Source organism: Liolophura sinensis, chromosome 7 (genome assembly GCF_032854445.1).
Source record: "Liolophura sinensis isolate JHLJ2023 chromosome 7, CUHK_Ljap_v2, whole genome shotgun sequence".
NCBI classification, from domain to species: Eukaryota; Metazoa; Mollusca; class Polyplacophora; order Chitonida; family Chitonidae; genus Liolophura; species Liolophura sinensis.
In genome coordinates this window covers 10145927-10162082 of record NC_088301.1, presented here as the reverse complement: position 1 = coordinate 10162082, position 16156 = coordinate 10145927, and the positions used below count along the sequence as shown (strand labels likewise).

At 43.2% G+C, this 16156-nt stretch overlaps 1 protein-coding gene across 1 annotated transcript in view; it reads right to left on the bottom strand.

Moving 5' to 3' along the window:
* Positions 1-2537: 2537 nt before the first annotated feature.
* LOC135471369 (uncharacterized) overlaps positions 2538-16156 on the bottom strand; it is a 49482-nt gene continuing 35863 nt past the window's right edge. Inside the window, exons 15-18 of the mRNA XM_064750579.1 lie at positions 12800-12872; positions 9449-9500; positions 8559-8660; positions 2538-3880 (exon numbers count right to left, since the gene is read on the bottom strand). Coding sequence (XP_064606649.1) covers positions 3803-3880; positions 8559-8660; positions 9449-9500; positions 12800-12872 — 305 coding nt within the window. The 3' untranslated portion in view covers positions 2538-3802. The remainder of the gene's footprint in view (positions 3881-8558; positions 8661-9448; positions 9501-12799; positions 12873-16156) is intronic.

Genomic DNA, 16156 nt, shown 5'->3' with positions numbered 1-16156 from the left:
AAATTTTTTCTATGTTTGGGGGGGGAGGTAATTTTGTCAATTAAAATACATGTAATTCGAGGTTTAAACTTTAAAAGTATATTCAACTGTGATGTTCTAGGCTTTTAGAGTGTTTAGAGCATTATAATATTGCAAGCCAGTTAATACATTTCCATGTTTACGTGACCAACACATCCCTGTGACATTAAATCAATACAAGTACAGACTGTCAATACAAATCAAATGAAGTGAAATTTGAAAGCATAAGAGCATTTTTAAAATACCATTGACAGATAAGAAAAACGAAAACTGGCCCTCAACATCAAGAGAATATCATATATACATACACATACATGTATATGAAAAAGGTCAAATATAAGCTAGAACACAAAGTATAAAATACATTAAGCCTAATTCCTTGTACCATGAGTTTTCATAGTAAATAATAAAAAATAACAATATTTCAAGAGTAAAACTGGCCTTCAGGCGCTGATCGAATGAATTACCACATTTCACATGTAATTTGTGAAAGCATATAATTCAGTTATCAACAAACGTTGTAAAAACCTGCAATTTAGCCCCTCACAAGGCTCAATCCATTATCCCCCCCCTGCCCAGATTAACACTTGTCAGATTAACAGCTACATGCATGTCCAGGATTTCTGAACATCAGCTCTTGTCAGAGAAAATATTTCATTGAACTATATAATACCCTTTAAGGAGAAATATACAATTAAAAAAAATAATAATAATACTAGTAATAAATACCAGATTTGTTCTAGTATTATCTGTCTAAATAGTAAGATTGTGAAGGTTTCTATGTAGTATTACAAGTAAAGGCATCAAAGTAACAATTCAGGTGATGGAACAGAAATCCCATTCATTTTTGTGTTTTGGAAGGAAAAAGCTTACCATTTCCTAGAAACAAAATGAACAGACTTCGTTTCAACAGAAAAACACCATCTAAATGTTTGTAATAATTTAGATGGCGAAAACTACCAAAATTACGGTATATTTGACTTAAAATAATGTTTGGCTTGATGCCAATATAGACGTGCAAAATTGTCTTTTATGCACTGCAACCTTAATGATCTGTCCTCGATAAATATAAGACAATATGTAGAATGTTTCAGAATTTTGTAAATCGCAGTTATATACAACTTCCTTCTGTTACCACACTTTAATAGCGGCTTCCTTATTCATAACCTAACAATTTAGACACAACAAAATAGATATTGTTTTTATTCTAATCTCAAAAAGTAGTCCTTGGAACATTTTAAAATATTTGCTTCTTTTTATGGTTTTTATCTTCAATGGCATTTTTTGTTCACTGTGACACTTTTAAGGCCTCTTCACGATCACTTTTAAAATTAAACAAAAAAACAACAAAAAAAAACAATGCTCACTAAACGAAAGTGGAGCATGTTTTGCTTATAACAATGAGAACATAAAGCAACTTGTTTTTATATACATACACTAACCATATAAAACATTCCAGGTTTATGTGAAGTACATGTATGATTTTATCTTAATTCAGTTTATCCTCCTTCTGTAATACAAGCGGCAACTTGTAACAGAATGAGCATTACAATTATAAGGACAAAGAATATTACAGAATTTAAGGGCGAAAACTAGAATATATGATTATCATTGCGTATTATTTGTTAGGACAACCGATATTCCACTTTGTCTAAATATACAAATATATATGTTAAGAAACATACAATCAGAAAACATTACTTACAGTGCTCATGTCATAAAAATATGTCGAATGTATACATACCTGTCATGCCTGTCAATAGGTATCAAGATGTTCATGACAGTTTTCAGTTTTATATTACACTTGATAAAGTGATCTGTATATATAAATATATATTTATAAACATAGACAGACATGTATGTTTAACAATTTCTCATCACCACAAACTCTCAGGTGATAAGGCTAAATATGTGTATCCATTTATAAATGAACAGTGCCACATTTACCTGAACATATTAAAACAGCATTGCTGTCATTTCTACAGGTAGATTCGTCAATTTAATTCCTCTATAAACAAAACTTCCTGATCCTTAATGATAAAAATAAAATAAAAAAAGGGGTATAAATATTGTACTGTCCGTCTTTTGACTACACATGTCACGGGGGCGGAGGGTGCGGGATTAGGAAAGAGGTAACAATAAAAACCAAAGCAAAACTAACACAGAGCATGATAGCGTAGGTCTACTATGGTGGTCTAACCTGACTTCATTTTTATCAATAAAAAATATAAGTACAATAACTGGCCTTGAATATCAAAATAAAACTCTCCTTGCAACAAGGTGATAAGCAACAATGGTAAATCCCCTCTTAAAGTACAAATAAATGTTTTCTCACAGACACAAGAGCAGTGTTGTTCAGCGATTCAGACCCTCTGTCTCAACATCAACACTGTTCTTTTGTTCAGGCTCTTGTCTTCATTTGCCGATTCAAACAGTTCCCAATACTTTTCATTCAACGTGTTCCATTCAATACTCACACATCCTGACTTTCGAAAAAAACTTAGGCTGAAAAATCTCCTGCTGTACAGACGAAGTTTTTGGATTCTCAAAATCATCTCCTCAAATGACAAAATTTACATCACATATACATGTATATAAAAACACAGTATCGTTCTACTGGCCAAGGAAAAGTTTCACATGATCGCTTTCATCAGAGAGGTTGAAACTGTCAATCATATCAACAATCAGTTCTTCATGACTTTCTTACGAATCCCTCCAACTCATATTGTTAGCAGACGGACTGATCGTGTTTAAATAGGGTGCTACTATCCCCTGGGAATTTGCCAGGTTGGAGATTTGTTGGTGTGAAACATAGCCACCTGACTGGGGAACTTTTTGGGATGTTTCTTCAGCATCCCGTCTGACCGCTCCTGGCACAGTACACCAGACTCCCGGGGTGGCACTCACATATTCAGGGATTCGAACAGCTGGCTGAGAACCACGACCTTCAATGTGACCTTGAACAGAAATCTGAACGTAAGGCACAATAACAGGCTGTTTTCCGTGGAGATCAGACTTGGGTAAAGGGGGGCAGGCATTCCGTACGGCATTTGGTTTTCACACAGCCCTTATCCCAACCAGATTCATCTTCATCCAAATCTTCAAGTGAGCATGTTTCCACAGGTTCTTCTTGGTTTGACTCAAATTCCATCTCTTCTACTTCTACCTGAACATCATTCCCATCACTGTTAATGTTGTTGTTGTTGATGTTGCCCAACAGTACCATGTTCTCAGCTTTCTTTACAGGATGTTTAAGTTTTGTTGGGCAGAAGGCAGACTTTTGTTTCCTGGACGCCTTCAACAGGGGTTGTTTCTGACGAGGTTTTGGAGCGTTGTTAATGTCATCATAGACTACATACGAGCTGAGTGAGGGACCACAGTTGGGTTTCAGATTCCTCACCCTCCTGTTCAAATCTGGAGTATGCAGTGATAGATTCTGAAGTGTCCGCTTCTTCCTTGGCCCACTGGACTAACCCAAACCTCTACAGTAGGCACTGTCAGGGGGCTTCTTTTTTTTACTCTGCCACTGACCTCCAGGCTGCTCTGGGCTAACGTCATCAAAAAAACCCACTTTCTCTCTTCTGCTTCAGTCTAGGAGGAGAGGAGTTGGTTGCCCTGGATTTCATTTCTATCTTTTCCCCATCCTGAAAGCTGTTGTCTGTGCTTGACAAGGGCATGACCTTAGCCCTGATGACCGACGGGGGAGTTCTGGGGGTGGTCAAGGGGCGTGGTCATCTGGTCGTCGTCCAGAATCGGCTGATTACTCTCCTCTGACAAACTATCATTACCGCTGTCGTGGGAACACAGGCACATGTTGAAGTTTGCTTGCTTGCTCCAATGTCCCCTCCACTGCCATCAGAGGCTGAAACAACAAGTACCATTTTTATGACAGTGAATCAAGCACTGCAGATACTGGGCTTCCCAGTACCAACACTGGGTCTGCTAAAATCTACACTGGTCTACCAGTACCAACACTGGGCCTGCCAAGACCCACACTGGGTATACCAGTACCAAAACTGGGCCTGCCATGACCCACACGGTATACCAATACCAACACTGGGCCTGCCATGAACCACACAGTATACCAGTACCAACACTGGGCCTGCTAAGACCTACACTGAGGTATACCAATACCAACACTGGGCCTGCCATGAACCCACAACGGTATACCAGTACCAACACTGGCCTGTTGACCTACACTGGGTATACCAGTACCAACACTGGGCCTGCCAAGACCCACACTGGGTATACCAGTACCAACACTGGGCCTGCCATGACCTACACTGGGTATACCAGTACCAACACTAAGCCTGCTAAGGACCAACACTGAGGTATACCAGAACCAACACTGGGCCTGCCATGAACCACACGGTATACCAGTACCAACACTGGGCCTGCCAAGACCCACACTGGTCTACCAGTACCAACACTGGGCCTGCCAAGACCCACACTGGGTATACCAGTACCAACACTGGGCCTGCCATGACATACACTGGTCTACCAGTACCAACACTGGGCCTGCCATGAACCACACGGTATACCAGTACCAACACTGGGCCTGCTAAGACCTACTCTGGGTATACCAGTACCAACACTAAGCCTGCTAAGACCAACACTGAGGTATACCAGAACCAACACTGGGCCTGCCATGAACCACACGGGATACCAATACCAACACTGGGCCTGTTGACCTACACTGGGTCTATCAGTACCAACACTGGCCTGCTAAGACCCACACTGGGTATACCAGTACCAACACTGGGCCTGCCATGACCTACACAGTATACCAATACCAACACTGGGCCTGCCAAGACCCACACTGGGTATACCAGTACCAACACTGGGCCTGCCTTGAACCACATGGTATACCAGTACCAACACTGGGCCTGCCAAGACCCACACTGGGTTTACCAGTACCACCCACTGGGCCTGCCATGACCCACACGGTATACAAGTACCAACAATGGGCCTGCCATGAACCACAACGGTATACCAGTACCAACACTGGGCCTGCATGAACCACACGGCATACCAATACCAACACTGGGCCTGCCATGAACCACACAGTATACCAATACCAACACTGGGCCTGCCAAGACCCACACTGGGTATACCAGTACCAACACTGGGCCTGCCTTGAACCACATGGTATACCAGTACCAACACTGGGCCTGTTGACCTACACCGGGTATACCAGTACCAACACTGGACCTGCCATGACCTACACGGTATACCAACACCAACACTGGGCCTGCCATGAACCACACGGTATACCAGTACCAACACTGGGCCTGTTGACCTACACCGGGTATACCAGTACCAACACTGGACCTGCCATGACCTACACGGTATACCAACACCAACACTGGGCCTGCCATGAACCACACGGTATACCAGTACCAACACTGGGCCTGCCATGACCTACACTGGGTATACCAGTACCAACACTGGGTCTGCTAAAATCTACACTGGTCTACCAGTACCAACACTGGGCCTGCCAAGACCCACACTGGGTTTACCAGTACCAACACTGGGCCTGCTAAGACCCTCACTGGGTATACCAGTACCAACACTGGGCCTGCCATGACCTACACAGTATACCAATACCAACACTGGGCCTGCCAAGACCCACACTGGTTATACCAGTACCAACACTGGGCCTGCCATGAACCACACGGTATACCAGAACCAACACTGGGCCTGTCAAGACCCACACTGGGTTTACCAGTACCAAAACTGGGCCTGCCATGACCTACACGGTATACCAATACCAACACTGGGCCTGCCATGAACCACACGGTATACCAGTACCAACACTGGGCCTGTTGACCTACACTGGGTATACCAGTACCAACACTGGACCTTCCATGACCTACACGGTATACCAACACCAACACTGGGCCTGCCATGAACCACACGGTATACCAGTACCAACACTGGGCCTGCCATGAACCACACGGTATACCAGTACCAACACTGGGCCTGTTGACCTACACTGGGTATACCAGTACCAACACTGGGCCTGCTAAGACCCACACTGAGGTATACCAGAGCCAACACTGGGCCTGCCATGAACCACACGGTATACCAGAACCAACACTGGGCCTGCCAAGACCCACACTGGGTTTACCAGTACCAACACTGGGCCTGCTAAGACCTACACTGGGTATACCAGTACCAACACTGGGCCTGCCATGACCTACACAGTATACCAATACCAACACTGGGCCTGCCAAGACCCACACTGGGTATACCAGAACCAACACTGGGCCTGCCAAGACCCACACTGGGTTTACCAGTACCAACACTGGGCCTGCCATGACCTACACGGTATACCAATACCAACACTGGGCCTGCCATGAACCACACGGTATACCAGTACCAACACTGGGCCTGCCATGAACCACACTGGGTATACCAGTACCAACACTGGACCTTCCATGACCTACACGGTATACCAGTACCAACACTGGGCCTTCCAGGAACCACACAGTATACCAGTACCAACACTGGGCCTGTTGACCTACACTGGGTATACCAGTACCAACACTGGGCCTGCTAAGACCTACACTGAGGTATACCAGAGCCAACACTGGGCCTGCCATGAACCACATGGTATACCAGAACCAACACTGGGCCTGCCATAACTACACTCGGTCTACCAGTACCACCACTGGGCCTGCCATGACCCACACGGTATACCAGTACCAACACTGGACCTGCCAAGACCCACACTGTGTCTACCAGTGCCAACACTGGGCCTGCCATGACCTACTTTGGGTCTACCAGTGCCAACACTGGGCCTGCCATGACCTACTTTGGGTCTACCAGTACCAACACTGGGCCTGCCATGACCCACACGGTATACCAGTACCAACACTGAGCCTGCCAAGACCCACACTGTGTCTACCAGTGCCAACACTGGGACAACAAGTACCAATGTTAGGCCGATTATTACCTACACTGGGTCTACCAGTACCAGCACTGGGCCTGCCAAGACCTACACTGGGTCTACCAGTACCAGCACTGGGCCTGCCAAGACCTACACTGGGTCTACCAGTACCAGCACTGGGCCTGCCAAGACCTACACTGGGTCTACCAGTACCAAAACTGGGTGAAACAATGTTGGGCTGAGTCTACCAGTACAGACAATGAGTGGACCAGTACTGACACTAGGGAGGACAAGTACCGATACTGGGCCTATGAATTCTGATGATGGGACGTCTATAACTGACACTGGTTCAACAAGTACAGACAATGGGCCGACAAATACACATGATGGGCTGGCCAGTACTGACACTGGGGAGGACAAGTACCGATACTGGGCCTATGAATTCTGATGATGGGACGTCTATAACTGACACCGGTCCAACAAGTACAGACAATGGGCCGACAAATACACATGATGGGCTGGCCAGTACTGACACTGGGGAGGACAAGTACCGATACTGGGCCTATGAATTCTGATGATGGGACGTCTATAACTGACACCGGTCCAACAAGTACAGACAATGGGCCGACAAATACACATGATGGGCTGGCCAGTACTGACACTGGGGAGGACAAGTACCAATACTGGGCCTATGAATTCTGATGATGGGACGTCTATAACTGACACCGGTCCAACAAGTACAGACAATGGGCCGACAAATACACATGATGGGCTGGCCAGTACTGACACTGGGCCAACGTGTTCTGACGATAAGACATCTATAACAGACACTGGGCCGACAAATACAGACAATCAGCCCAAAAATACAGGTGCTGGGTTGATCAGTACTGACAATGGGCCGTCTTCTGACAATGGGATGTCTATTACTGACACTGGGCCATTTCTGTCCAGTGGTATAAAATATGACTCTCTAGCTATAGGTGGGAAGTTCTGTCAGCAGCAAATGAATAAATAAATAAATAAATAAATAAATAAAATATGTTTTCAAAAAGCACGAATGGGGTGACATAGATGGATACATGAGGATTGTGTTGACATGATAATTTATATATCATAAATGGAAAGGAGACATACAAGTTTTAGTCCAGTTTACTGCCTAAGGACATCTTGTCTTAATTCCTTACAGGTTTCATATATTCATGGTTTGATAAGGATTACTTTGGGCCTTATTTTTTTTTTTTTTTTTTTTTTGTAGTTTTATGTTTAGCTTTAACCAAGATATGGTCAAAAGCAAATTAGCAGATATCTGAAGAATGCCACACTAACTTTGGGTCATGAACAGCAAAATGGGCAACATGCAGAGGGATTATTCCCCTTTGAAAAATATCATTCTGAAAAAGTGAAATGTGCTTCTGACTAAAAGCTTTGGTCTCCACAAAACCTTAGCTATAGCCATTCAAAGATGGAAAATTTGCATCATTTTCTTTGAAGTGTAATATCTAGATCCAACTTGAGCCATGTAGCTCCAACTTGAAACATCTAGATCTGAATGGTATCCATTTTATTTCCTCCATACAGATTTTGAATTAATATGTAATTTTTATATGCTGCTTACATCCTCAATAAATATATTCACTCAAATTTATACCTCTTGTTCTCCCTGGACAAGTGCGTAAAAGTTATCTCCCCTTGAACCATTCTCCTCTTCCTCCTTCGTCCCACTCTGGTCATACACATCCAAGTTCACAGCCTAGAACAGACAAATCAACCTCTAACAACATACTTTTTGACTACTAGGTGCTTTCCATCTGGGCCACCAGGGATCCAAGCTATCTTAGTTTCACCCATAACATGCATCCCTTGACCAATTACATTTTTGTATCTTTTTTTTTGTCTTGAGCTGACTTTAGTGGTTAGAGTTGCACAGTCAGGAATATATGTGTGGATCATACATCTTACTTCATAATTTTTCAGTGATATGACAACAAGATCTTGTGGCATGGTGAGTCCATGCTGCCAAAATTCTGCCACTTCAAATTAACATACCAAAGACACCAGACATAACACCCAACCCAGTCACATTTTATTAAAACTAGACCAACCAACAATAAACAGCTGTATGATATCCGACAAAACTTATGTACAATGATAATGCACTCAAGCAAAGGAGCGTCAAGCTCACAAAGTAATATCACAATTTCATCACACGCTAAAATCTAACAAGAGTTATCTCCCTCTGTGTGCTCTTCACCAGCCTGATGATGCCTTGCCCCACTTCTCATGAACAAATTTATATTTCAAGTACCAACTGAGGACGTACACTGTTTTTTTCAGGATAATAAAACATATGATGCCTGTAGTGGAATGGGATATCACGAATTGTTAACTCTAAACAAATGATATATCACTTCTTCAAACTGACAATTCCTTATACACCAGCCCATCATCATGCACAATATCTGAATAATATACTCACACAGGTGAATAAGGCAAACCCAGCCACAGAAAATGGCAACACCAGACTTCTAAGCCACTCACCTTGGGAATGTCAAAACTGTCAACAACTGGGGTCATCAGATAACGGTGGATTCTGCAAACAGACGAACTCAGCGTTTCAGCATTATCATTTTATATCTATACACATTATTTATTTATTGATATTTATTTATCTAATTGGTGTTTTACGCTGTACTCAAGAATATTTCACGTATACGACGGCTGCCAGCATTATGGTGGGTGGAAACCGGGCAGAGCATGGGGGAAACCCACGACCATCCGCAGGTTGCTGGCAGACCTTCCCACGTACGGCCGGAGAGGAAGCCAGCATGAGATGGACTTGAACTCACAGCGACCGCATTGGTGAGAGATTCCTGGGTCATTACGCTGCGCTAGCGCGCTAACTAACTGAGCCACGGAGGCCTCCTCTATGCACATTAATCAATAAATATATATAACTTTTAAGTCAAAGGAAAGGACTACTGTACTGTAATTCTTCAAACTCTTGACAATGTTTGCAAGATATTTATTTAAGCATATTCAGAAGGCGTTATTATAATTTTTAAGAAGCTCTGAAACTGGCCAATCCAACCACTGTGTATCCAAAATCAGATTTAAAGGGTGAATAAATTCCAGTGAATGTTACTCTTTCATATGCGAAAAGGGTTGAGGAATTAGGGTACTTCCTGTGAATAATTCAGGCAATACCATTCTCTGTTGTTCCCTGATGAAAATACCCATTGATCTACAAATGTCTTTCAACAGTTTATGGAAAAACCTAGCTAAAAGATGGATTAAAGCAAATGGATTATTATTCCATCTGGCAATTTTTAATACCTTTCAACTTATTAACAAGCAAATTGAGTAGTTTAAGTCTTTCAAATTATATATATTAACATTAATATTATACTGTCATCAGGCAATACTACTTCTAACATGAACGCTATGCTGACGTCAGGCCGTAACTTTTTATGCAAACACTATACTGTCATCAGGCAATACTACTTCTAACATGAACGCTAGGCTGTCATCACACCCTAACTTTTTATGCAAACACTATACTGTCATCAGGCAATACTACTTCTAACATGAACGCTAGGCTGTCATCACACCCTAACTTTTTATGCAAACACTATACTGTCATCAGGCAATACTACTTCTAACATGAACCCTAGGCTGTCATCACACCCTAACTTTTTATGCAAACACTATACTGTCATCTGGGAATACTACTTTTCAAGTGAATGCTAGGCTGTCATCACACCCTAACTTTTTATGCAAACACTATACTGTCATCTGGGAATACTACTTTTCACATGAACCCTAGGCTGTCATCACACCCTAACTTTTTATGCAAACACTATACTGTCATCTGGGAATACTACTTTTAACATGAACCCTAGGCTGTCATCACACCCTAACTTTTTATGCAAACACTATACTGTCATCTGGGAATACTACTTTTCACATGAACCCTAGGCTGTCATCACACCCTAACTTTTTATGCAAACACTATACTGTCATCAGGGAATACTACTTTTCACATGAACCCTAGGCTGTCATCACACCCTAACTTTTTATGCAAACACTATACTGTCATCAGGGAATACTACTTTTCACATGAACCCTAGGCTGTCATCACACCCTAACTTTTTATGCAAACACTATACTGTCATCAGGGAATACTACTTTTAACATGAACCCTAGGCTGTCATCACACCCTAACTTTTTATGCAAACACTATACTGTCATCAGGGAATACTACTTTTCACATGAATACTAGACTGTCATCACACCCTAACTTTTTATGCAAACACTATACTGTCATCAGGGAATACTACTTTTAACATGAACGCTAGGCTGTCATCACACCCTAACTTTTTATGCAAACACTATACTGTCATCTGGGAATACTACTTTTAACATGAACCCTAGGCTGTCATCACACCCTAACTTTTTATGCAAACACTATACTGTCATCTGGGAATACTACTTTTCAAGTGAATGCTAGGCTGTCATCACACCCTAACTTTTTATGCAAACACTATACTGTCATCAGGCAATACTACTTTTCAAGTGAATGCTAGGCTGTCATCACACCCTAACTTTTTATGCAAACACTATACTGTCATCAGGGAATACTACTTTTAACATGAACGCTAGGCTGTCATCACACCCTAACTTTTTATGCAAACACTATACTGTCATCAGGGAATACTACTTTTCACATGAATACTAGACTGTCATCACACCCTAACTTTTTATGCAAACACTATACTGTCATCAGGGAATACTACTTTTCACATGAACGCTAGGCTGTCATCACACCCTAACTTTTTATGCAAACACTATACTGTCATCTGGGAATACTACTTTTAACATGAACCCTAGGCTGTCATCACACCCTAACTTTTTATGCAAACACTATACTGTCATCTGGGAATACTACTTTTCAAGTGAATGCTAGGCTGTCATCACACCCTAACTTTTTATGCAAACACTATACTGTCATCAGGCAATACTACTTTTCAAGTGAATGCTAGGCTGTCATCACACCCTAACTTTTTATGCAAACACTATACTGTCATCAGGCAATACTACTTTTAACATGAACGCTAGGCTGTCATCACACCCTAACTTTTTATGCAAACACTATACTGTCATCAGGCAATACTACTTTTAACAAGAACGCTATGCTGTCGTCAGGCCATAACTTTTCATGCAAACACTACACCGTCGTCAGGCAGTACTACTTTTCACATGAAGACTACACCGTCGTCAGACTGTAACATTTTATGCTAACAGTACACTGTCATCAGGCCATTGTTTTGAACATGTACACAATACTGTCCTTGGGGTATTACTTTCATTTCTACATAAACATTACACTGTAAAAGGCAATTGCTTCTTTATGAATATGTTTATAATATCATACTGCCATTGAGCCATTCCTTATTATGTGAACAATATGTGATCAAAACACATAGGTTGAGTTCAAGTCCAGCTCATGCTAAGCTCGTAAGTGGGACGGTCTGCCAGCAACCTGTCGTGGGTTTCCCCCGGGCTGTGCCCGGTTTCCTCCCTCCATAATGCTGGCCGCCATCATATACATGAAATATTCTTGAGTATGGCAAAAAACAACAATCAAATAAATAAATAAATCAAAACACATAAGACTATTTTGACAACTTTGTATATGGTGGTATATTATGAGCTATTGGCCTCAACTGATGTCATCATCAGATAAAACACACACTTGGGTTCACAGCTTCTGGCTGTGCTTTTGAAATCTTCTTTGTAGTGTGGCTCTGGTCTTAGTCAATGTAGGTTATCACACGATGAAATGTCTGAATGAATGTAAATCTACAAGGCATGTCAAAGAAAGCGCCTTACCCCAACCAAATGAGGATCATAACAGCCAGGAAAATACCTGCTAGCGAGCAACCGAGTATCACACCCCAAGGAGCTGAAACAGACAACAAATATCAGGAATACACTGTACAATGATGGTTTACTGGCACACAGCTTTGTGGAATTTTCAACTCCCTGATAAAATAAGTCCCTGACCATCGAAAATACTGGCTTGATTGAGACATGCACTCACGGGCTTGCTCAACAAAGCCATTGCAATTGCAGCCTCAAGCAGATTTACCAGTTATCTGTTAAGTGTATGTTGTCATGGAAATTGTCATGTGCCAGATGCAGTTTGCCACTGTTTCTTCAGTGTAGGGTGTCTATAGTCATACTGCCCTAACATCCAGCTAGATGGGAACAGCTCACTCGAGTTCAGTTATATATGCTGTGAATGATTTTTCACAAAAGCACACAACATTTATATTACAATTTAATAAGAGACATTTCAGTGTTTGGAAAGTAATCATAGATATAATTTCTACTCAAGCCTGCACTAAGGCTTGTCTTCATTTATCAGTGTTGGAATATATATAAGGCTCAATATATATTCCCTGATTTTGATTGCAATTTGATTAAGAACAGTACACAAGCAACACAGATACATGTATTCTCGAGAGTCCCACTTGACTAAGATAAAAATGTCTACTAATGTATAAAAAACATTGAGTGCCGTTCAAGATATTTTTTTCAGAGGTGGCGGGGATAGGATTTGTGTCATGTCATCATGCTACATGTCTTCCAATATGTCTTCACTATGACAGTCCCATTTGTTGAGGATTCAGGGTACCTGCCCATTTACTACACAGTCCAGATACCCATTGTCTGATTAAGCAACACGGGTGTATGTAGAATCATTCTGAGAATCCCAGCTGCTAGCTATTGAGAGAGTCTGAACGGGTCGCCTCTGGGGGAATCCCAACATGTCATCATTGTGACAATACAAACAGGTCGCCTCTGGGAGAATCCGAACAGGTCGTCATTGTGACAATACCAACAGGTCGCCTCTGGGAGAATCCGAACAGGTCGTCATTGTGACAATACCAGCAGGTCGCCTCTGGGAGAATCCGAACAAGTCGTCAATGTGACAATACCAGCAGGTCGCCTCCGGAAGAATCCCAACAAGTCGTCATTGTGACAATACCACCAGGTCGCCTCTGAGGGAATCCCAACAAGTTGTCAATGTGACAATACCAGCAGGTCGCCTCTGGGGGAATCCCAACAAGTCGTCATTGTGACAATACCAACAGGTCGCCTCTGGGAGAATCCGAACAGGTCACCTCTGGGAGAATCCGAACAGGTCGTCATTGTGACAATGCCAACATGCTGCCTCTGGGGGAACCCAACAAGTCGTCATTGTGACAATACCAACAGGTCACCTCTGGGAAAATCTGAACAAGTCATCATTGTGACAATACCAACAGCTCGCCTCTGGGGGAACCCAACAAGTCGTCATTGTGACAATACCAACAGGTCGCCTCTGGGGGAATCCCAACAAGTCATCATTGTGACAATACCAACACGTCACCTCTGGGGGAATCCCAACAAGTCGTCATTGTGTCTATACCAGCAGGTTGCCTCTGGGGGAATCCCAACAAGTCGTCATTGTGACAATACCAGCATGTCGCCTCTGGGGGAACCCAACAAGTCGTCATTGTGACAATGCCAACATGTCGCCTCTGGGAGAATCCCAACAAGTCATCATTGTGACAATACCAACAGGTCGCCTCTGGGAGAATCCCAACAAGTTGTCATTGTGACAATACAAACAGGTCGCCTCTGGGAGAATCCCAACAAGTTGTCATTGTGACAATACCAACAGGTCGCCTCTGGGGGAATCCCAACAAGTTGTCATTGTGACAATACCAGCAGGTCGCCTCTGGGGGAATCCCAACAAGTTGTCATTGTGACAATACAAACAGGTCGCCTCTGGGGGAATCCCAACAAGTTGTCATTGTGACAATACCAACAGGTCGCCTCTGGGGGAATCCCAACAAGTTGTCATTGTGGCAATACCAACAGGTCGCCTCTGGGGGAATCCCAACAAGTTGTCACTGTGACAATACCAACAGGCTGCTTCTGGGAGAATCCCAACAAGTCATCATTGTGACAATACCAACAGGTCGCCTCTGGGAGAATGCCAACAAGTTGTCATTGTGACAATACAAACAGGTTGCCTCTGGGGGAATCCCAACAAGTCATCATTGTGACAATACCAGCAGGTCGCCTCCGGGAGAATCCGAACAAGTCATTATTGTGACAATACCAGCAGGTCGCCTCTGGGAAAATCCCAACAAGTCATCACTGTGACAATACCAACAGGTCGCCTCTGGGGGAACCCAACAAGTCGTCATTGTGACAATACCAACAGGTCGCCTCTGGGAGAATCCCAACAAGTCATCATTGTGACAATACCAACAGGTCGCCTCTGGGGGAATCCCAACAAGTCATCATTGTGACAATACCAGCAGGTCGCCTCTGGGGGAATCCCAACAAGTCGTCATTGTGACAATACCAGCATGTCGCCTCTGGGGGAACCCAACAAGTCGTCATTGTGACAATGCCAACATGTCGCCTCTGGGAGAATCCGAACAAGTCATCATTGTGACAATACCAACAGGTCGGCTCTGGGAGAATCCCAACAAGTTGTCATTGTGACAATACAAACAGGTCACCTCTGGGGGAATCCCAACAAGTTGTCACTGTGACAATACCAACAGGTCGCCTCTAGGGGAATCCCAACAAGTTGTCATTGTGACAATACAAACAGGTCGCCTCTGGGGGAATCCCAACAAGTCGTCATTGTGACAATACAAATAGGCCGCCTTTGGGGGAATCCCAACAAGTCATCATTGTGACAATACCAACAGGTCGCCTCTGGGGGAATCCCAACAAGTCGTCATTGTGACAATACCAACAGGCTGCCTCTGGGGGAATCCCAACAAGTCTTCATTGTGACAATACCAGCAGGCTGCCTCTGGGGGAATCCCAACAAGTCGTCATTGTGACAATACCAACAGGTCACCTCTGGGGGAATCCCAACAAGTCATCATTGTGACAATACCAGCAGGTCGCCTCTGGGAGAAACCCAACAGGTCGTCATTGTGACAATACCAGCAGGTTGCCTCTGGGAGAATCCCAACAAGTCGTCATTGTGATAATACCAGCAGGTTGCCTCCGGGAGAATCCCAACAAGTCATCATTGTGACAATACCAGCAGGTTGCCTCTGGGGGAATCCCAACAAGTTGTCATTGTGACAATACCAGCAGGTCGCCTCTGGGGGAATCCCAACAAGTTGTCATTGTGACAATACAAACAGGTCGCCTCTTGGGGAATCC